Here is a 25,038-nt window from a genome sequence, read left to right as displayed (position 1 = left end):
TAAAAATTCCTAATTATATTTTTGTTGAGATACCATATATATACCAATAAAATCATTGTTTGAAATTTTAAACATTGGTTACATTGAAAATGTCCACTAAACATGTATGATAATTGAATATTATAGCATTAAAAAAAAATGGAATATTTGTAATCAGAGGGTAAAATACTCCTTATAGATTTAAAAGAAAAAAAATAATAAAAGATCTTTTGATAGAAAGCGAGAATAAGAAAGAGAAAGAGAGGGCAAGTAGAATAAACATTCTAATGAAAGATTTAAGAGGTGAAAGAATTGATTTTTGCCATCAATCAAGGATAGCCAAATGAAGTAAAATTGCCACTTATGAAAAAGTTGAGGACATCTATTAGCTAGTATATGAAAAGCATTATGGTTTACAGATCACAGTACTGTAATGATCATAGGTATTAATTAAAAAGATCACAAGGAAACCCAAGTTTGCCAAAGTGGAGCAGTACAGTGCACTGATGTTAAACAAAACTGTTTTAAAAGAACATGATGCTAACAATGACAATCAAAACTGTTAAAAAATACCTGCACATAAAGAAAATGGAGACCAATCAAAACTGCATGTTTTAAAAATAAAACGCAGGTAAAGCAAATGGTGACAATGAAAATGTTTTTAAAAATGCAGATAAAGCAAAAGAGTGACTATCAAAACTGTTTTGAATCAGTGCAGATAAAGATAGCATTGACAATCCAAAATGTAAAAAAAAAAACTGCATAGAAAGCAAACAGTGACAATCAAATCTGTTCTACTGCAACTTGTTACTGTATAGAAATTTACCATGTGATTGTAAAATACAACGAATGGCAAAGGCTAGATTTCAACAGCAATCTTTGTTGTTGTAAATATTTTCTTTTATATTTTTTTTGTACATTGGAAACTAAAGGTTGAGTTCATCAATAGAACAAGTAAACATTGAATTTAGAGATTTAGGTATTTTAAAGTATGAGCATGAAAAAGATCAATTTGTATTTAGGAATTAAATCATTTTGATTTCTAAATGAAATTTTGTGTGTTGCAGAATTAAAAATTTATTTAATGTACCTTGGGCAACCATTTCAATTTGTACATTATAATTAATGCCAGATAAGTTTGTATAAAACACCTATCACATATTGATTTACTAGATTGTATTTTCAGAGCCTGCAAGCATTCTAATAGGCTAATCCATCACTGTGCTGTTATGAAGAATAGGAGAGAAAATATTTTCAAATAATATCTTCCACATGTTCCAAATGCGAAATTAAATTCTACTTGACTTGTTGTACTTTTAGTGTCTGAATTATTACCTAAATGATATATGCCAAGTGCTCTGAATTGCCTATATATTAGATTTTTTTCAGGAAAAAAATTTGATGACAGTTCTCAGTTGTGTTTGTAGAGTACTTCTCTGGAGTACTTAATTCTTTCAAACTAAGGGCCCTAAAAGCTGGACAGACTGTTATATTTTCTCCTTGTCAATTGCATTTTGTGAAATTGACCACCCCTGAACTTGCAGATAAAAGTCTTGCCAAGGCAGGGCTAAAAGAATCTGGGTTGTGCCTTTGTAGGGGGGGGGGGGCAATGAGGTAACCAAGTAGATTTGCTCCCTTTTGGCCAGATAGCTTAGCAAAAGAGCACCCATCTAGAGTTTAGGGGTTTGGGTATGAAGCCAAAAAACTCCTGCTGTTCGGTAACAAATTGCAAAAGTACCGGTAAGTTCTGTCAGTTGCCATGGTTTACATTTAAGGTATATTTTTTAAATACAAAGTAGTCTACATATCAACTCTGGCAAACTTTGGTTTATTTAATTAATACCTGATCATTATTGTCATTACAAATCTGTGATCTTTGAAAACATGGTGCTTTTCATTTACCAGTTCATGCCTATGCTTTTTAGCTCACCTGAGCCGAAGGCTCAAGTGAACTTTTCTGATCACATTTTGTCCGGCGTCCGGCTGTCTGTCTGTCTGTCCGTCTGTCCGTCTGTCCGTCTGTCTGTCTGTAAACTTTTCACATTTTCGACTTCTTCTCAAGAACCGCTGGGCCAATTTCAACCAAACTTGCCACAAAGCATCCTTGGGTAAAGAGGATTCTTCAAATAAAGGGCCACTTCCTCATTCAAGGGGAGATAATTGGGAATTAATGAAAATTTGGTGGTATGTTTTAAAAATCTTCTTCTCAAGAACCACTGTGCCAGGAAAGATGAAACTTATGGGAAAGCATCCTCAGGTAGTGTAGATTCAAGTTTCTTCAAATCATGACCCCTGGGGGTAGGGCAGGGTCACAATGGCCGACCAAAGTTTTACATAGAAATATACAGCAAAATTCTTTATAAATCTTCTTCTCAAGAATATCAAAGCCATGATTGATCATATTTGTATGGAAGCATCCTCAGGTAGTGTAGATTCAAGTTTGTTCAAATCATGACCCCCAGGGGTAGAGCGGGGCCACAATGGCCGACCAAAGTTTTACATAGAAATATATAAGAAGATTCTTTAAAAATCTTCTTCTCAAGAATAACAAAGCCATGATTGATCATATTTATATGGAAGCATGCTCAGGTAGTGTTGATTCAAATTTGTTCAAATCATGACCCCCGGGGGTAGGTCGGGGCCACAATGGCCGACCAAAGTTTTACATAGAAATATATAGGAAAATTCTTTAAAAATTTTCTTCTCAAGAATAACAAAGCCATATTTGATCATATTTGTATAGAAGCATCCTCAGGTAGTGTAGATTCAAGTTTGTTCAAATCATGACCCCCAGGGGTAGGGTGGGGCTACAATGGCCGACCAAAGTTTTACATAGAAATATATAAAAAATTCTTTAAAAATCTTCTTCTCAAGAATTCCAAAGCCATGATTGATCATATTTATATGGAAGCATCCTCAGGTAGTGTAGATTGAAGTTTGTTCAAATCATGACCCCCCGGGGTAGGGCAGGGCCACAATGGCCTATCAAAGTTTTACATAGAAATATATAAGAAAATTCTTTAAAAATCTTCTTCTCAAGAATAACAAAGCCATGATTGATCATATTTGTATGGAAGCATCCTCAGGTAGTGTTGATTCAAGTTTGTTCAAATCATGACCCCCAGGAGTAGGCCTGGGCCACAATGGCCGACCAAAGTTTTAAATAGAAATATAGGAAAATTCTTTAAAAATCATCTTCTCAAGAATAGCAAAACCATAACTGGTCAAGGTTTACTTTGGATTTAAACTTTTCAATAATAAAACCAATTTCTACTTTTTCCTAGCCACAGTGCTCAGGTGAGCGATGTGGCCCATGGGCCTCTTGTTTCATAAGTGGCAATTACAGTTCATTTGGCTATCCTTGCATGATGTCAAAAATCAATTCTTTCATCCCTTGAAACTTTTATTACAATGTCTCATTTATGACTCTCCCTTAAAAGATTGGCTTGGTTTTTCTTCTGTGTCTATTAAGAATATTGTATTTATGATATGATTATACCATTTTTATATGGAGGAACATTAGAATCTACGACTTCACACAAAGATTGCTCATGACCTAAGGGTGTGTCATGTCCTTGACCCAAGGTCTTTGGGTAAGTTTAAGGACACTGCAAGTAAAAAATCATAATTCATGTCTGGTCCATATTATTTCTTATGATTAAACTAAGTGAATTTCCATTTTACACAAAGATTGCTTATGATCTGAGGGTGTGTAATGAACTTGACCTTGAAACTTGAACTTGACTGCATCAACATTTTGACCTTGACCTTACTTTTCCTAAATCAGTGTCAAACTTCATATGCTGATACATACTGATGTTAGCAATTCAACTGCATCTACATTTTTTACCTTGACCGTTTATTTGACCTTAACCTCAGTTTTATCAAATTGTGTTTAAGTCAGTTTTAATTAAAGAAATCATTCTAGATATTTTTTTATCAAACTTTATATGTTGATGAAAGATATGCAACTGCATCAACATTTTTGACCTTGACCTTTCCTTTGACCTTGACCTTTTCTTTCTTAAATTAGTGTTTAATTTCACTAATACATACTGATGTAAGCAATTCAACTGCATCACTATTCAAGATATTCTGATCAAATTTTATACACTAATACAAATTTTCATGTTGCACTACTAATACACCCTCGGCGGGGCATTCATGTCCTATGGACATAGTTCTAGTTTAATCAATGAATTACTAGTAACTTCTGTGATGATGAACAAACCTCAAGACATTTCCATTTTTTTTCATTTCATGCAAAAGAAATCAATTTTCCTTCACTTTTTTTTAATAAATTTTATTCATTCAGTTTAAAATAATTAAAAATATTGCTGCTGAAAGGGCATTAGAAAACAGATCATGAAAAAGTTGTAAATCCATATGACTTGTTTGTGCTGAAGCTTTTAGGACAATAAATTGATTTTTCTGAATTTGTATTCCCAAGAACTCCATGTATTTAGATGAGTCTGTCAACACCGCATGCAAACTCCACATGCAGAATCTATTTTGGTCAAGTGTTTATTGAAGCGTCATCTTGGAAAAGACTGACAATTTTAGAACCCACGTTTATTGAGACATGAGACCTCTCTCATGAGGTGATCAGCAGTTTAAAACATTTGTGTTTAAATTGCCATATTAATATTGAATCAAGCATTTCTTGAATGCATATAATTTTGTGTGTGGGTGGTTGGGCCATCATTTTTGGTAAATTTGCTGAAATCCCTACTAATACATCAATATTAGTTGAAGGAGAAATATTCTAATGGATGATAGGCTAATTCATTTATTCTTTCATTATCCCACTCTCCGAATTTTCTTTTGTTCGTGTCTTCTCTTGACCAAATTTTTCCAGTCTTTGAAGTCATCTCTTGTTTTTATATAGGCACTATAAAACAATAGTGTTCGCTTCAGAACATGTGAAATACATTGCTCTTAAATGCTCTTCATGATTTTTGTTTGGTTTGACATAGGTTTGTAAAGAAATGAAATACCTTGTGCATAATTTCTGCTATTTGTTATAGGTTTTATGCTATTGTTAAATAATAAAATTCACTTTGTCTTTTAACAAATGGCAATGAATAGTGAGTGTGGTCTTTGGCATTCTTTATTTTTGTTCTTCTTTTACTATCTTGTAGGTAGAATTTGAAGAAAAATGATCTACTTGGCAAATTTCTTGGGAGGAAATCCCGTCAGAATTTTTTTTATGTAACATGGTTAGAAAGTTGTTTTGAACATGATAGGATTGTTTCACAGACAACAGGGTTAATGCTCAAAGAAGTCATCAGTTACAACATGCTTTGGTTGCTGCATCTGGCCTACATTTTTAGAATGAATATGTATAAAGCAGGTCTATTAACTAGTTAATTAATGCCCATTATCTTGAGTCCTACCCTGACCAATCTTGCATAAGTGATGTATCTTGGGAAGTACCAGACCTGCTTCGGATGTTGCATGTTACTTAAATTTATAGGATAGTTTAACAAAGGTTTATGAGAAGGTTTCAGTCTAATTATTCATTTCCTAAACCTTAAACTTAGGAACTGCAGCCATGACATAAAGTAAGACAACACAGTGTTAAGTTTGGGCAGACATAACCATGATTTATTTGTTATGTAATGAAATGTAAAATACATTAGACATGTAAGTAATAATAATAATCAGTTGAATGAAATCATGGTTAACCTCTAACTAAGTTCTACACAGACTCACACTTTACTCTCATACAAAAAAAAAAAAAAAATCCGTGACTTTTCCCCTTTGCCAGTTCTCAGAAAAGTGACGCTTTCCTGGAAAGTTGAAGATAATTATTATGAAATTACGCCTTCTGATTGGCTAATTAATTTGTTTTTATTTAAAAATAACTAATTCAGGGCTCTGATTGGTTAAAAAGGTCCCTGTCGCCAGGGGGCGCCTGGTACTTGACCAGTGGCATTATTCCCTAGAGGGTCTCCCTCTATTGTCTTAATTTACGTAACTAGATGAATGCCCCCTAGGGGGTACCCCTCAATTGCTAACAGCCCCGGACTAATTGACCATTATTTAAAACCAAAAATGGCGTCAATAAAAACATTAAAAATAACACAAATAGAGACGTACAAACACATGAAGTTATGAATACATATAATAGTCATGGACCTTAACACAACAGAAACATATATAAACATGAAAAACGACTGTTACATGAGGGTAAAGTGCCTTAGACACACGAAGCATGAAAAGTATGTTACATAACATGAGAAGGCACGTTACATAAATTAATAACAGTTAAACACTGTTTAATAATATAATTTAAAAACTCTGCCAAGAACAAACTTAATCCTTCAAAGGATGCAGTATCAATAGAATTTAGCTCTGGATATTTGTATTTTTTTTATCTCCCCTTCAAAGCAGAGTGACATGCTGGGATCATTTTACCCTCCATCTGTCTGTCTGTCTGTCACACCTTATATCTTGAGTACTGTAAAAAATAATATATTTTGTACATATATCGATTGGTACTATGACTTTTGTAAATTATGATGGTTATCTACCTTTTGACCATTGAATGTGACCTTTGACCTACTTTTCAAAATAGTTCATAGTGCAAATTAATATACAGCATATTTTTTAGAAGTTAATGCTACCGGTAATTAGCTTGCTTGCTGTGCACAGTTTGTCAACTATTTTGCAAAATACCAGCATTACACTGTACTTTGAAACTGTATGAAACAGTTAATGTTAACACACAAACTGAATTTTATGATGAAAATAAATTTGGATTGGATTACCAATTTGAAAATAGATGGTTTTAGACTGACAGTTGCAGTACAGACAGACTAAAATCTCTTTTGGAAGATTGTTGGATTAAACACATTGAAAAACCAATAAATATTTGAAATTCATATTGATCCAATTTCATTATTCATTTTAGCTGTGGGGGGAGTGAATCATATTTCTGATTCTTTCAAAACCTTACTAATCCATTCTTTTTTTGCCAGCAAATGCACCAACAATAATGCTAGTAACACTTGTGTAATTTGCTACATTTATGCAGGCAAAACTAGCAGTTCTTGTGCAGTCTTGATGTAAATTCATGGGTAAGCTAGAGTAGAGAAATCCTCAAACATTAGTACCACGAATGATAATTCCACAAATATTGTATGCAAGAAAAAAGCTGATGATATTTCAAACAAAGCTTGTCTAATGACAAATCTAGCAGAATAATAAGTTATTGAACCCATTTGAATCAGATTCTGAACAGATAAAGTTCTACTTCTAATCAATTGCCCTGGAGAGCAAATCGTACCCATTCTGAAATAGGATTTTTTTTCCTTTATATTCTTCACGAATGTTTTTAGCTATTTTTGGTGTTCTGTACTAATTGATTTGAAAATAATAAAAGAACAAGAATTAATCATTTACCTGAGGGTTTGAATTCATGACGTATGATTCAAGACTTTCTTCATTGAAGTCTAGACTACCAATATATTCTTTTTAATATTAGATGGAAATTTCTCTGTGGAAAATAAGATTTTTTCAGGACTTGGGTGAAACACTCTTGTGGAATAATTGACTTAATGACAACGTCCCCATGGAAGTAGTTTATCAGATAAAGTTATAGTGCCGTAAATAACAGGATATTTCTTCATGCAGGAAAATTAATCATGTAAAATGTCACAAAGGGCTCTTTTACTCATAATTGCATGTGCATTTGATAAAGGGATTGGGCTAATGATGGTTCTGTTATAATGGAAAATAATGATATAAATTTATTGATTTTGGGTTTCAGTCATCAATTCTGTGCTGTTAACCTGAATGGCCTTGAATTAAAATTTTCTAAATTATAAAGTTTGAGAAAAATTGATATTTTCAAAATACAAGGAAAAAATATACAAAGATTGTATAATATTTGAGTCTCATCTTCTCAGCTTGCAGTTTATATTTTCTGATGGATACATTGATGATACATACATTTTGTGCATCTGTATGATCTTTCTCTAAGATTTTATATGCATGCTAGTAAATGCATGTCCATAATGCTACGTTTACACTATGTTCCCGGCAGCCACGGCAGCCCCGTTTGCCCGAAACGTAGTGCGCCGTGAGATTTTGGTTATTTTCCCCTCTATATCCAAGTCTTGACAAGTTCTTTTGCGGTCTTCTACGGTCTTCTACGGAATCCGTGATGGGCTGTAGGAAGAAGTTGCCGTGGAGTGCCGGAGGCTCCACGGTGCACTACGGTTCTGCCACGTATGCCAGCACGTTCCCCCCAGGCCTCTTACGTTCTGATAGGTCCCCTCTCGTTTCTCGCGTTCTTCTGAAGTTCTTATACGTTTCTCACGTTCTGTCAAGTCTTTCTACGTATGAAACATAGACGCCGGGAAACTATGGATCACGTTTGTACCAGAGAAGGTCTCCTAACCAGAAACAATCATTGTAGCATGACCCTTCGAAGATAAAACATCATGAATTCCCAAGACGAAGATTTTATTTTCGCGTGTTTGCTGGGTGCATACCTAAAATCACTTCGTCAAAATGAAGAGAACCAGCAGCAGTTACAGAGAGGGAAGGCAGGAGTGCAGCAACTAGGAATGAGACGAATAAGACGGATGAGAAGGCGGAGATCCATATGGATCCATAATGAAACTTCTCTGCAGTGCCCGGCTTTTATATGCTTCCTCTCAGACCGCGTGCGCCGTGTCAGACCGTAGTAGAACGTAACGCGCCGTAAACCGTAACATGCCGGGACGAACCGCGATTGAACGCGAGGAAACGGCTACCATACACCCTAGTTTGCCGTGAGGACCGTGATGAAACGTGGCAGAACGTGATAAAACGGACAACAACCGTGAACTAGCCGTGACAGAACGCGGGCTAAACTCAGCAAAGCGTCTCAAAACGTGAATGGACCGTGAGGTGACTGGAAATATACATTCTCCCGTCCCACTGCGGACTGCCTCCAAGTTCTGTTACGGTCTATTACGTGCTGTCGCGTTTTGTTGCGTTTATTCCGTTTTACTACGACCTACTAAGTTTCACATCTGCAACGTGGCCGCCGTGGCAAATTTTTTGACAGTTTAAAAATCTGGCACGGCATCCACGGCAATCGCGATGAGTTACGTTTGCCCATCCCGTTGCCCCAAGTTTTCTCACGCCCGTCCCGTTTTTTCCACGGTGGCCTGAAACGTGATTGCCGTGGCTGCCGGGAACATAGTGTAAACGTAGCATAAAAATCTGATCTAAAATGTAGCAATTTGATTGAAAATATAAGTTAAAATTTATCAGTTTTCAGCTAAAAATTTTATCTTGAACTTCATGTGTGTGTTATTAAGTATATGGTCACAGGGAGACATTTTATGTGTCTGGCAGCTTGGATTTTGTAGGGAATTATACTATGAATTTTAAATATAAAATTCTGTGATCCTGAGATAGATGTTCTGTCACAAACACCTGATTTTTGTTTTTGGTACATAATACTTGCTGCTGCAGTATATGTCAATATCGATACAATGTCCTTACAAATCAAGGGACAAATATAATAGATATACAGTGTATATTGGTACAGTCTCTGTATCATCTTACAAGATTAAATCTTTGCACCAGAAAACAGTAGGTTTATTATTGGTAAACAATCCTCAAAATAAACACTGAAATTAGTGTTCAGCCAAAGGGGCTGTTAAATGTTTAGTAAAATGAGCATCAAAGTGTCTATATATATATAATTATATAGATTCTATACTCATGTTTTACATGAAAACAAGATATTTTAAGAATTGTGTTTTCAAATCTCAGAAAGTGCTTTTAAGGAGGCTGGGGGAGTCAACAAATTAACCATCAGATATACCGTATAATCCCTATTAACCGCCCCTGCCCCTATAAGCGCCCCCTTGGTCTTTTTTCAATTATCAGAAAATAAGGGCCCCCTGTACAGTGATTAAAACCATCTAGAATCGTATCAAAAGTCTGCCAAAATTTGAAAAAAGTGAAAATGTAACTTGTCTATTATTCAATTTCTCGGTGGAAAATTAATCATATAGCATAATTTGGGTGGATTATCTTCACTTAAAGTTCTACATTATTTTAGTGGTTCTTTGAATTTTTTAAAGTTAAAAAATGACATCATATATTATAAAGAGAATACCAAAATAACCGCCCCCTTGTTTTGCAATTTTCTAAGTGACTGGGGCGTTTAATAGGGATTACAAGGTAACTTAATTTTTAAGAAAATGATATCTTATGCTGTCAATTTTCATTTGGCAAAGAAAAATTTCATACAATTTAGTTTTAAAATTTGAATCATTTTTGTTTATCTAATATATGGAGCTCTTCTTCTAAAGGAGATCAATATAATCTGAAAATGGCCACAACCACCCAGCCCTCTTAAGAAAATGTCGACAAAAATAAATTAGGCATCACTTAAAAAATATTGTTTATTCAATGACGATAAGTTTCAAATCAACATTCAATGAAGTAATGACGATGATAATTCAATGAAGTATACATAATGGCCATGAAAACAAAACAAAAACATTAAAGCTCAAAAATATAAAAAGTAAACTTTCACTTCATTTGAAGATATCTTAACCCTAAGTAAAGTTTGGGATTCCTTACTTGTAACTTGCTAAAGAGGTGTTGTTTCGTTACAAGAGTCCGTTTCATTAAGATAGGTACTTTGGGACCCAGATTGAAGTTCATAGATCCTCCTACGATGTCTACAACAAATTGAGCACAACATATCCCACAATTCCAAACGGAATGTCCGAGAGAAAGATAAACACGTGAAAAAGATGAGAGTGGTGTTAAGCCAAGCCATGTAGTGAGCAATAAATCGGGCCTTGGTCAATTGTATCATGAGTTCTTGGTCGTGTAGCCATGATGGTGGGTAGGTCATGTCCACCACATTGATAATAGTCGCTGGCATCACAAGAAGAAAGTAGAACATGGAGGTGCCCAGTGTTGTGTATGTAAAAAGCAGGGAGTGATGCTCCTGGGTCTGATGAGCTTTGAAAGGTCTTTTCAAGCAAATTCCAGTGAAAATCAACACATTGAAGATAAAGATCAGAGCTAGAGGAATATAGGAGTAGAAGCTGGCGGCCACCCAGGGCCAGATCAAGGAATGGATGTCGTTTTCTCTGTGGTATGGATAACAACCAGAGTTGTGCATGAGTTCAAAAGTCCACATGGCATGAATACTTATGACCACTAGACCAACAAAAATGATGATGGCGACAAACTTGGCCATGAAGATTGTGCACAGGGAAGAGAACTGTTTAGGATGCCATATTACTACAAAGCGGTCAATCATCATGGCCACCACAAACCAGATTCCTGAATAGGAAATGACTCTGCTGATGAATTGCCACACACGACACAACCAGTCGGCTTTTTCATCCAAAGATTTTTGGTTAAAGATTTTAGTGATCCATTCTGTTCCCAGAAAGAGGTACAGCATCAGCAGTGAGCTGCAGGCGTAAGCTGTTATGTAAAAACTTATGGAACACTGGCGGATGTTTTTCCTTTTCATTACAAAGATGGTCAGACAGTTACTTACAGTTCCTAGGGTGATGAGAACAGGTGGAAGATACACCTGAAACAGGAGCTCCAACAATTTCAACTCTGATTCCACACTTGAAACCCTTGGTTGGTAGTTCTGTTCAGATGATGTCATTTGAACCTCGGAGGATGTCATATTGGGAATTTTCGAAGAATTCGTCATCTTCATTCTCGAAGTTAAACAAACTTCTTTTCTTCTGAGCTTCTTTTTTGATGAACTTTTTTTCCTAATTCTTTTTTTCTCAGGAATTTTCAGTGCTCACTCACCAAATTATGGACCACAGATTAATCACGGCCTGTATTGATTTCATAACTACATTGTCATTTCTTCCACAGGGCACTCTGATCAGTGGAGATTGCCTGTCTTTAATTTAGCGACCTTTTTTCTGGCAAGGAAAGAATAAAGGTTTAAGTAAATAAATCTATTTAAAGCAAAATAACACTATTAACAAGGATGCAGACGCAAATTGTTAATCGTCTTCTGCTTTCTTGTAATGCATGCTGATAGAAATTTTGAAAGAGAAAAATTGATTTAGGGATGGTGATAATTTTGCATTTAGAATGTCACTTGATTACCCACCTGTTTTAGATTCCAGCCTTCGTTTTTCAGTGTCTTTCATTGAGATGTTTTCTCCATTTTACTGCATCCAGCACCGGATATCTAGTGGCAATAGTTCAATTAAACAAGCTGAATTAATCCCTTTTATAGCTCCCTGAATTGCGATGCTGTAGATTAGATCCCTCTATACCTGTAAGCAATGTCTGCAACTATTTTAGAATATATGGGTTTTTCGGGTTTTCTTTTTTTACTGCCTCTGTAACATGTGAAATAAATTTCGAACGAAAATAAATAAAATGTTGCTTTCTTGTTGTAAATGTTTCCACCAGTTGTAGACCAGTTTTAATACCCTCGTACGTCAAGTCTTTCGGTGCGTAAAACGCTGAATTTTAGTTGCTGCTGATGTCAGAAGAGGAGTAGATTCAATAAAATATGTACTTGAGTCATGTCTTGCAAAAGTTACGATGTAGGGAAGGGTCGTAAAAAATAATTTCCTTCATTAAATAAGCTGTGTTAGTTGTCACTAAAATCTCTTTAGGTTAGCATTGGGTGGTAATTGTATAATCGGCTTCCTTTGTGTTTAAGGCACCTGTAGTTTTTTTTTGTGTCGTTAGATAATTGCAATCACAGTTAATATTTTAACACGTCACAAGAGATTGCAGAACTCCTTGAAATTAAGCTGCGAAGATTAAGCTTTTGAAAATACCATTAATTCCTTGTCAATTGAAAGAATTTTTTTTCACAAGTTGAGAAATTAATAAAATTTCTGAGATGTGCATTGCAATGACAGCAGCACCAAGATTGCTTCTCCATTGAATGACATTTGCTGTGAGAGATCAGATTTTATAATTGATCGTTGGCTGCCTTGAAAGAGCTTGGGAGTATTTACTAACCATTGATTGACAGGTGTTCCAGTGTTAACTTAGGAAGCATAGTGTGTAAAAATCAAAGTTACCTCCCCTTTTGGGCACTCTCCTCTGTCAAGAAAGTAGAATTGGTAGGTGGTACTTGTTAAGAGAATTTTTTTTTTCTATATTGCAGCCTTCGTACCTTAATGCTTGTACAGATTAATTTTTTTCCTTTTATCTGTGATCAATATGTCAGTTTGATTTATTGTGACGGAAAAAGGGATTACACGAAATGCTGTATTAACTAGTATAATTATGGCAAAAAACCAAGGTGTGAAATATGACATTTTAATGTGTTTTTCTCAATAATAATAATAAGATTTATTTCTCTAAGAACACACATCAGGGTTCCGAAGTTAAAATAATTCCATGTTACTTGACAATTATGTAGTACTTTATATGAAATATGAATGTGTTCCTGGCCAGATTAAGGGATTTAGTTAAAAGACAGATAAGAATAGCATGCAGTTTTATGAATGCTTCGAATAACAAATAATTTATTTTCAAACATTAAACTGTCAGAATGTATTACAAAACCAAGTTTGATGTTGTTTTGGTATTCTACCAAAAGATACATCAAACATGTTGTTCGTTTTCTTTTGTAATTTTACTGCTTTTTTCATCGACTTTAAATCAGGCTTCCTGAAGACAAGTAATTTCTCCTTTTTATAACCTAGTACGTTTGCTCTGTGGGAGTTTGTTGGAAATTCATTACCGTTTTGTATTGTTTCAAAGTAATCTGCTCAGCATGAAACTTTGTCTAAAGCTATAAAATGAAGATAAAACGGGGTATCTTTCTTCCACTCTTGTTAAAGTTCCACTAAACTTGATCTCCTTTCTCTTTTCTGTTTCAAAGCAATTTATTAAGAATACTTTCTATTTCTGGCTTGAAAAGTGGGGGTATATATATAGTGATAAAGGTTTACCTCAATATGTGTACATCCTATCATCCATAAATCCTTTGAACTTTGATGATGGTTATAATCCATCTCTTATCTGTTACATATGTCTTTTACTATGGAGTATAATTTAATGACTTTCACAGATTGTTTATAACAAAGTACCAATGTGTGCCTCATATCTTGAGTTCTGATCAGGCAGATATTTGAAATCTCCCATAACAGATTAAAGACAATTAATTGCCATTTTTTTTCTATAAGTAAGTTAAAAGGTGGGGGGGGGGTATATCTACATAACATAATTATGATTTATATATGATTGAAAATTGTATATGATGGATTGATGCTGGAAGCCATGCAGCTTTTTAGAGCCTGGGCCATTAAATAATTTTGCAAATCTAAATTATGTTGTAAAATTTTAATAAGCAGTTCTTTCAAATTATGTATTTGCACATTTTTGTAGCAGAGGTTGTGTTGTACACAGCAACTTGAAAAATAAAATCATATTCTAATGCAATTGTTTTGTAAAACACTTTTTCATTGGCTAATGCACTGATGTTTGAAGCAGTAAAATGAGCATTAACGAGCGTGAAAGCTTTTTCATTGTGATGTCATAATAGAGCGACGCAAAAACACAATGCTCCGTGACGTGTTTCATGTAACAAAATTCAACAAAACAACACGTAAACAACAAACAAAATGCATGGATTGCATTAGAATGGGGATAACTAATCTTCTAATTTGGTATTTGCGACCGTTAATGCTGATTTAACGGTCGCAAACATCCTTTTTACCGGCTCCGCTTACGCGTCGCCGGTAAAACTCAGTTTGCGACCGTTAAATCAGCATTAACGGTCGCAAATACCAAATTAGGAGATAGTTATTCCCTAAATTTGGCCTTTTTTGAACAAATTAATATTTAGGATTTGTGAATAATGATGCAATAGTGAATTAATAATGCATTGACTAGCAAGAGAATGAGTTATTTTTAGTAGATATTTGCACACAAAAGGTTCAATTGATATTTATTGCCTTGTAGACTAAAAGTATGCAGTTTTGATTTTCAGAATTCAGATATTAAGAGATCCTGAAAGCACCCTAAGTGGCCCTTGTTCTTTAAATCTTGATAATAAAAAATATACAGGTGAGCATTGTGTCCTGCGCACATCAATATGTTATAAAACAGCATAATATATGAAAAGTAAAAAATATAAATGGATAAGCTGATGATGCTTTATCATTGGCATCGTGTCATTAATAGGTATGGTCTTCTCTAATGTCCTATAAGTCAAATGAGTCAGTCAATTAGCAGGCCAAAAAAGCTCTTTGTAATATACCAGTAATTAGCTAAATCAAGTCAATGTAATGGGCCTGAACACCATTGTCATTACCTGTTCTCTCTGCCTTTGTCTTGTTTCATCTAGAATTTGATGGAGACTGACAGTGTGTCATTTTGTTCCTGAGCAAAGCCATTTAGGCTGTGTGGTGAATATCTATCTTGTTAGAGTCATCATAAGCTGCACCCAGTCACTTCAGATGAAACCAAGGATTTTTGTTTAATGGAGACTGGGAGATTCCGTTTGTTGTCTGACTGATTATGTTACATATGGCTCGTCATTAGGTGATGAACTGGAATGACCTTTGTGAAGAAAGAAATAAGGTTTATGGCTTTTTATGTCTTGTTTTGAGGGTTGGATTGGAAGATGGGGATGGGGGAGGATGGTCAACCTCAGTTTGTATGTGCTGTTGAGAATGGTACCAAGAGATGATGACCTCTCTTCAAAAACAGGTGGAAAAAAATTTACTTTGTCAGAAAACTTCAAGAAACAAACATCAAGATAAACAAAGTCTAAAAAAAAAATTACAGATTGTTAGGCTATTGTATTAACTTGAAGTTAATTTTTTATTCATTTTTATATAAGATTATATAATATTGTGTGAACCGAATACATTTAAGACTTTTTCTGAATTATATAGCTGTGAAATCATGAAAAATGAATTGCATTTTTCATGCCTATCCTTCATTTCTCTGTTTATTTGCTTTGTAATATTTTGTCTCTTGTTTTAAAACAATTTTAAGGATCCTCTTTCTTCTAAATAAGTGCACACCTAGGTACATGGCATTTCAATCACACCAAACATTTCCATACATCATTTTCATGACAATGACCTTAATCATGGAATAACTACGGGTAATTTCTAAAATGGAATTTGCGACCATTAATGTTGATCAGACAATCAAATGTCAGTAGTCAATACTGTAAACCAACTTTTAATTGTGTGCAAGAAATTTTCGAGTTTGCAACAGCCTCTTCATCGCGAATATTTCTCACCGCCAACCAATACTTAAAGTCTTTCTGTCCATTTACAACAGATCGAAAAAGGCCTGATTGCAAAACTTAATTGTCGCCAACTAGTTTACCCCTGGTAAATCGTGAAATAAAGTCGTCGCGAATAAAAGTTGGTTTACAGTAGTTTATTCTCCTTAACTGTAACAACAGTGTAGAGAAGATACAAACATCGCAACATGAAGGATGCATAAGTGGAGCTGCATGGTAAAATGGATGTTTGCAACCATTAAATATGGGCAGTAATGGTCGCAAATACTGCATTAGAAGATAGTTTTTGCCCATTTTAATGCATCCTATGCATTTTGTTTGATGTTTACGTCTTATTTTGTTTAGTTTTGTTATAAAAAATATGTCATGGAGTGTTGTTGTTTTGCGTTTGAAAATAACTCTATAAAGACATCACAATAATTATTACTGGCATTAATACTGGTTTTATTGCCCTAAACATTGGTACAGTAGGCTATGAAAAGGTGTTTTACACTTAAAAGGAGTTATTCAAAGCATGAACTCTGTGCACAATTTAGCTGTATGGATTTATGGACTTTTTATCTTGAATACTGTTTGTTATCTCCTTATGTTTCATATGAAACATCTCCTTATGTTTCATATAAAACCGGGGGGGTGGGGGGGGGGTGGGTTATCTAAATGGTTAAGTCTAATTCCATTTTTTTTTTGACATTTAAGTCTGATACTCAATAATCAGCAAAGAATGTGTGGACTTAACTGGCCAGAAAAAAGGCTGTAAATTAAAGTTTTATAAAATGTTAGTTTTTTTCCCATCATATAAACCCGTGTATTCTTGATACAGATGTGAATTTAAAATGCTCTATTATTGGTAAACTAAATAAACATCGAAGGCATGGTGTCTGAAGATTTCTTGAATATCGATAGATAATCAGGTTCACAAGTTTTTCATCATCTGAATACATAGTCAGTGCATGTTTGTTGGCTGTTCTTAAGAAAACTGTAGTTGTATATTGAACAAAATAATGCCATATTAAAAGGAGAAGAGCCAACAAACGTGCGCTCATACTTAATTTTACAAAAAACATGTTCAAAACAAACTTCTTGCTTCCATTATAATACTTAAGGACTGCGATTGACCTGTTAAATATTACAATTCATCACGTGATGTCCACCTGCAAGTGTACTCATGAAAACAGTTACATTGTATTCTTCAACCTGACCTTGATCTAAATCACGTCTTTTGGCGTATTTGGTTGCCGTTTTCAGAATTTAGCAAATAAAATGTTATTTTAATTTTGCGTGCTCTCACATTTAAAAAAAGATTCATATGACATTGCTGTAATATGCCAAACATGTATTCGAATTTTTGGAGAGAGAGAGGAATAGAGAGAAAGAGATGTCAAAAATGACGCCAATCAATAGCCCCGCCTTCTATTAATATTGATTACGTGACATAAAAACCTCTCCAGGTACATGTCAAATGCCGGCTTCAATTGCTTCAATTTTGATTCATTTCAACAGGGTATTGTTTTTGTACAAATGCTCCACCTAATATAACCAAGTATACGTAGCTCTTTCCATTGCTTGTGATATATTTTGGATTCACTTCATTTACAGCTTGGTAAAGGAGTTGCAAAAAGATCCAAAATAGGGCGATAAGTCCATCCTTCTTTCATTTTGTAATGAATTGTTAAAATATTGAAGGCATTGAACTTCACCTAATAACTGCATCAGAGTTTGTCTGAACAAAGCTTCTAAGCTAATTACAATAGGATAGAGAATTACCTAATACAATATCAAGTTTCATATTCATGTCTACCTACATATATATAAGTTGTCTAGATGTTATCCTGTAATAATTACAACAATTTCAATGAACTTTGGTACTTATGTAACCAAAAGTCTCTGATGACACTGTAGCTCTACTGGTCTGTACGTGTAACAAAGGAAAAGTAGCACTTGGATTTGAAACTTTGCAACAGGCAGCGATAAATAGAATTATGTATCTTAGTGTAGTCTACCTGTGTGCCAAATTTTATTAAAATCAGACCAAAATTGTTGGAGTAGCCTTTGAAAGGAATTTCACAGAAATTTCTATTTTTAGTAACCATGGCAACACCATTCATCAAAACCAAAAACCGATGCACTAGTTTATGTTTCTTAGTGTATTCTACTTGTGTACTAAGTTATATTGAATAAAGACCAAAACTGTCGAAGGAGTAGCTAATTTCTCAAAAATTTCTATTTTAAGTAACCATGACAACACCGTTCATCAAAATCAAAAACTGATGCACTAGTTTATTTATCTTGTTTAGTCTACTTGTGTGCCAAGTTATATTGAAATCAGACCAAAACTGTAGGAGGAGTAGCGTTTTAAAGGAATTTCTCAAAAATTTCTATTTTTAGTAACCATGGCAACACCGTTCATCAAAATTGAAAACCGCTGCAGTAGTTTATGTATCTTAGTGTATTCTACTTACAAAAAACTAAATTCTAGATTCCCAGGGTCAAGGTTCCAGAGTAAGAGTTAATATGGTTGTTATTCTGGATAACCAGTAGACAAACTGTTTGCATGATAATATAACACAATTATCACAGACTATATACCGTATTTGGCCGAGTATAATACGCATTGATGTAAAATATGCACCCCCCTTTTTGAGTCTGAAACTGGGGAAAAAAACGCAGTTCGGATGTATTATACACAACCGAAAAATTTACCAAGCAATGTTCTGAACTTTGAAAATTGAGGTAATTTGTTATGAAAATCGGCGCGAAGATTAAGTGTCAAAATTTTACAGAACACACTTTTTAGCTCACCTGAGCCGAAGGCTCAAGTGAGCTTTTCTGATCACATTTTGTCCGTCGTCCGTCCGTCTGTAAACTTTTCACATTTTCGACTTCTTCTCAAGAACCACTGGGTCAATTTTGATCAAACTTGGTACAAATCATCCTTAGGTGAAGGGAAATTTAAATTGTTAAAATGAAGGGCCAAGTCTCCTCACAAGGGGAGATAATCAAGAAAAGACAAAAATAGGGTGGGGTCATTAAAAAATCTTCTTCTCAAGAACCACTTGGCCAGAAAAGCTGAAACTTAAGTGGAAGCATCCCGGGGTAGTGTAGATTCTAAATTGTTAAAATCATGACCCCCGGGGGTTGGGCGGGGCCACAATGGGGAATCAAAGTTTTACATAGGAATATATAGGGAAAATCTTTAAAAATCTTCTCAAGAACCACTGGGCCAGAAAAGCTGAAAATTATGTGGAAGCATCCTGGGGGTAGTGTAGATTCTTAATTGTTAAAATAATGACCCCCCCCCCCCCCCTGGGTTGGGCGGGGCCACAATGGGGAATCAAAGTTTTACATAGAAATATATAGGAAAAATCTTTACAAATCTTCTTCTCAAGAACCACTGGGCCAGAAAAGCTGAAAATTATGTGGAAGCATCCTGGGGTAGTGTAGATTTTAAATTGTTCAAATCATGACCCCCAGGGGTTGGGCGGGGCCACAATGGGGAATCAAATTTTTACATAGAAATTATATAGGAAAAATCTTTACAAATCTTCTTCTCAAGAACCACTGGGCCAGAAAAGCTGAAACTTATGTGGAAGCATCCTGGGGTAGTGTAGATTCTTAATTGTTAAAATCATGACCTCCGGATGTTGGACGGGGCCACAATGGGGAATCAAAGTTTTACATAGAAATATATAGGAAAAATCTTTGAAAATCTTCTTCTCAAGAACCACCGGGCCAGAAAAGCTGAATCTTATGAGGAAGTATCCCAGGGTAGTGTAGATTCCAAATTGTTAAAATCATGACCCCAAGGGTTTGGGCGGGGCCACAATGGGGAATCAAAGTATTACATAGAAATATATAGAAAAAAATCTTTGAAAATCTTCTTCTCAAGAACCACTGGGCCAGAAAAGCTGAAACTTATGTGGAAGCGTCTTGGGGTAGTGTAGATTCTAAATTGTTCTAATCATGACCCCCGGGGGTAGGGTGGGGCCACAATGGGGAATCAAAGATTTACAATGGGGAATCAAAGCATCCTTTGGTAGTATAGATTTCAGATTGTCTAAATTATGATCAGTGGGGTAGGGTGGGGTCACAATATGTATTACAAGGGGGAAATCTGGTAAAGAACGGAATGGTGGAAGCTTCTCAGGTGAGCGATGTGGCCCATGGGCCTCTTGTTTTAAATACATTTATAATTTTCTCTTATTCCTGAATTTCCACATCGCGGCAAACTTAAAGAAAATTATTTATTCCAATAAAGCACAAAATAATGTTGCGTAAAAGTATTAAAAGAGTTTATCATTTTTAGCTCACCTGAGCCGAAGGCTCAAGTGAGCTTTTCTGATCAAAATCTGTCCGTTGTCTGTCGTCGTCGTTGTCGTTGTTGTTGTTAACTTTTCACATTTTCATCTTCTTCTCAAGAACCACTGGGCCAATTTCAACCAAACTTGGCACAGAGTATCCTTGGGTGAAGGGGATTCAAGTTTGTTCAAATGAAGGGCCATGCCCTTTTCCAAGGGGAGATAATCATGAATTTGTTAAAAATTAATTGCATTTTTAAAAAATCTTCTTCTCCAGAACCGCTTGGCCAGGAAAGATGAAACTCATGTGGAAGCATCCTCAGGTAGTGTAGATTCAAGTTTGTTCAAATCATGACCCCCGGGGCAGGGGTGGGGCCAAAATGGCCGACCCAAGTTTTACATAGGAATATATAGGAAAAATCTTTAAAAATCTTCTTCTCCAGAACCACTGGGCCAGGAAAGATGAAACTCATGTGGAATCATCCTCAGGTAGTGTAGAGTCAAGTAAGTTCAAATCATGACCCCCGGGGCAAGGGTGGGGCCAAAATGGCCGACCCAAGTTTTACATAGGAATATATAGGAAAAATCTTTAAAAATCTTCTTCTCCAGAACCACTGGGCCAGGAAAGATGAAACTCATGTGGAATCATCCTCAGGTAGTGTAGATTCAAGTTTGTTCAAATCATGACCCCTGGGGCAAGGGTGGGGCCAAAATGGCCGACCCTAGTTTTACATAGGAATATATAGGAAAAATCTTTAAAAATCTTCTTCTCCAGAACCACTGGACCAGGAAAGATGAAACTCATGTGGAATCATCCTCAGGTAGTGTAGATTCAAATTTGTTCAAATCATGACCCCCGGGGCAAGGGTGGGGCCAAAATGGCCGACCCAAGTTTTACATAGGAATATATAAGAAAAATCTTTAAAAATCTTCTTCTCCAGAACCACTGGGCCTGGAAAGATGAAACTCATGTGGAATCATCCTCAGGTAGTGTAGATTCAAGTTTGTTCAAATCATGACCCCCGGGGCTAGGGTGGGGCCAAAATGGCCGACCCAAGTTTTACATAGGGATATATAGGGAAACCTTTTAAAATCTTCTTTTCAAGTAATTCAAAGCTATGATTAGTGATATTTGTATGGAATCATCCTCAGGTAGTGTAGATTCTAATTTGTTCAAATGATGAACGCCTGGAAGGGGGGGGTATAAATTCAAGCCCGATGTGCTCAGGTGAGCGCTGTGGCCCCTGGGCCTCTTGTTTTAAGCATACACTGATTTTTAATACATCGCTATGTTCTGTGATGAAATAATTTTATTTCAACAAAGCATGAGATATTGTTGCAAGTTTTAACAGTTGTCATATTTAATTTTGGTTCTAGGTAATCATGCTGAAAATTATGTTGCAAATTTTTTAAAGGTACTTGAAGTTATTATTTTCTCTATAATATTACGACTGATATATTTTAATAGCATTTCACACAAAAATTAATTAAAAATCTTATTTCGTTTAAAAGATATTGAAATTTTTAATTTTTCGGCGGGTTTGATTGACATATCCTTGCACTCTCACAAATTTAATTTTATTCTTAATCCTTAGGAAAAGTGGCAATCTCGTTTAGTATAAATGAAAAATATTAATACTATAATCCAGAAATTCAGAGCAGACACATTCGAAAGCAAAACAAACACACGATATATTGTCAGTCCGTGCAGTTGTGATAAGCAGACTGTGACGATTGAACGCACCCGGTGAATTCTAAATATAAACAATAACAGAACCCGAGCCCTGTTTACAAAAACTGTGTACATAACACGAGTGTGCTCGATTTGCTAAACTCTGTACGCATCCCTTAGTTCGGAATGACGATACTTGTGAAGGTGTTTTGCTTTCTAACATTTCTACTCTGAATAAAATTATTTTTCTTGATAAAAGTTTTAATATTTCTCATTAAAACACATCAAGATTGCCACTTTTCCTAAGGATTAAGAATAAAATTAAAATTTGTGAAAGTGCAAGGATGTGTCAATCAAATCCGCCCAAAAATTTGAAGTTTTAATAACTTTTAAATGAAATAAGATTTTTAATTAATTTTTGTGTGAAATGCTATTAAAATATATAATTCGTGATATTATACAGAAAAAATGAGAAAATATTAACTTCAAATCTGTGTCCAAGTACCTTTAACAGGACACGAGATTGAAACATCAAAGTATTAAGAAGACTACGATTTTCCTATTCTGAATCTTCGCAGATATCTTTTTTTTTTGTTTTACAGAGCACGAATAAATGATAACACTTAAGTTTTAGCATGATTCATATTTCATTTGTCAACTCTCAATCATTTAAACAAAAAGCTGATAAGTATAAGATAGGTAAAATTACATTTAGATGTAACAAGTGTTTAATTTGTCGTAATCAACACAGGATCACACTTACGTAAGGTCATAAACCGACCCCCGGTTTTTAACAAAGAAAATAATCAAAACAAATAGTGCTAGGACTTTTATACTCCCCACATGTAATTTTTGTGATGAGATCTTTCATTGAGTCTAAATATTTTTCAACATTCCATTAGTACAAATAATTTTGTAATCTTCTTAATCATGAAATTCTTATTAGCTCACCTGAGCCAAAGGCTCAAGTGAGCTTTTCTGATCACAATTTGTCCGTTGTCTGTCGTCGTCGTCGTTGTCGTCGTCGTCGTTGTAAACTTTTCACATTTTCGACTTCTTCTCAAGAACTGCTGGGCCAATTTCAACCAAACTTGCCACAAAGCATCCTTGGGTGAAGGGGATTCAAGTTTGTTCAAATGAAGGGCCAGGCCCTCATTCAAGGGGAGATAATTGGGAATTAATGAAAATTTGATGGTATGTTTTAAAAATCTTCTTCTCAAGAACCACTGAGCCAGGAAAGATGAAACTTATAGGGAAACATCCTCAGGTAGTGTAGATTCAAGTTTGTTCAAATCATGACCCCCGGGGGTAGGGCGGGGCCACAATGGCCGACCAAAGTTTTACATAGAAATATATAGGAAAATTCTTTAAAAATCTTCTTCTCAAGAATAACAAAGCCATAATTGATCATATTTATATGAAAGCATCCTCAGGTAGTGTAGATTCAAGTTTGTTCAAATCATGACCCCCGGGGGTAGGGCGGGGCCACAATGGCTGACCAAAGTTTTACATAGAAATATATAGGAAATTTCTTTAAAAATCTTCTTCTCAAGAATAACAAAGCCATGATTGATCATATTTATATGGAAGCATCCTCAGGTAGTGTAGATTCAAGTTTGTTCAAATCATGACCCCCGGGGGTAGGGCGGGGCCACAATGGCCGACCAAAGTTTTACATAGAAATATATAGGATTTTTTTTTTTAAATCTTCTTCTCAAGAATCACAAAACCCTAATTGATCATATTTATATGGAAGCATCCTCAGGTAGTGTAGATTCAGGTTTGTTCAAATCATGACCCCGGGGGTAGGGCGGGGCCACAATGGCCGACCAAAGTTTTTCATAGACATATATATGAAAATTCTTTAAAAATCATCTTATCAAGAATAGCAAAGCCAGGATTGGTACTGGGACTACTTTTGGATTTAAATTATTAAATAATAAACCAATTTCTACTTTTTCCTAGCGACAGTGCTCAGGTGAGCGATGTGGCCCATGGGCCTCTTGTTCATATATATTTTTGAATTTTTATTAAAAAAAATTGCATTCCGTAAGCTGCACCCTTATAATTCTAACCCTTGATGGAGCCATTGCTGACGGGTCAATTTTCTAGTTACAGTTTTGAAGTCACACCCATCCTATTGTCCTAAAAGTACTTGACACTTGTTTTATAAAGTGAAAGCTTGGTCATTGAACTGATCATTTGTCTAAAGTGTTAAATAATTATTTGTATATATAAAGAAAACCAATAGGTATGTATACAAGAACTGTAGAGTGATATTAATTGGATTATAATTGTGATATTAATTGGACATTATAATTGTTCTGATAGTTCATTGCAAATAATAGGTAGATAAATATTTACTGAGGAGGATGGTGTGAACTATACTTGACGTTTGTGGAGTGTGTTTTTTAAGGGCAATAAGGCCAAAAGAAAAAGTACTTTTGTTTCCTGTCCCCTAACCAAAAAAAAATAGGGTAGGTAGGTAGGGAAAAAAAATTTATTTTGAGAAAATATTTTATTTTCAAAACTCGATGAATGCAGAACATATAGCATATATAATAACAATAAAACAGTATGTTGACAGTTTACAAAGCAAGTTTGTTAATAAAGATTTATAAAGTAAAGGTATCCTGTACACTTGTGATGTATTAGTTCTGTAAATATTGTTGGTTGACTTTAGTATTTCAAGAAAAAAAGCCCCCCAAAAATGAAATTGTAAAAAAAAAACTTTTAGGGTTGGAGGGTAAAATGTAGGTACGTAGGTCGGGTGACAGGAAACGAGTATATTTTATTTTGGCCTACCTGGTAATTGGAAATTGATGAAAGAAATGCCTACACCATTCAAG

The 25,038-nt window shown here is 35.1% G+C and overlaps 1 protein-coding gene across 1 annotated transcript; it reads right to left on the bottom strand.

The window, feature by feature from the left end:
* Positions 1-10,382: 10,382 nt before the first annotated feature.
* LOC134229654 (G-protein coupled receptor 183-like) lies at positions 10,383-15,530 on the bottom strand. The gene is made up of 3 exons (XM_062711421.1): positions 15,275-15,530; positions 12,098-12,266; positions 10,383-11,903 (listed from the first exon to the last, which is right to left on the bottom strand). Exon 3 carries the CDS (start codon positions 11,684-11,686, stop codon positions 10,586-10,588), a length of 1,101 nt encoding a protein of 366 aa, XP_062567405.1. The 5' UTR covers positions 11,687-11,903; positions 12,098-12,266; positions 15,275-15,530; the 3' UTR covers positions 10,383-10,585.
* Positions 15,531-25,038: the final 9,508 nt, after the last annotated feature.

Source organism: Saccostrea cucullata, unplaced genomic scaffold (assembly GCF_032062105.1).
Source record: "Saccostrea cucullata isolate Sc308-1 unplaced genomic scaffold, CSIRO_AGI_Scuc_v1 ctg7720, whole genome shotgun sequence".
Classification (NCBI taxonomy): domain Eukaryota; kingdom Metazoa; phylum Mollusca; class Bivalvia; order Ostreida; family Ostreidae; genus Saccostrea; species Saccostrea cuccullata.
Note: the sequence above shows the minus strand (reverse complement) of the source record. Positions and strands in the feature narration are given on the sequence as shown.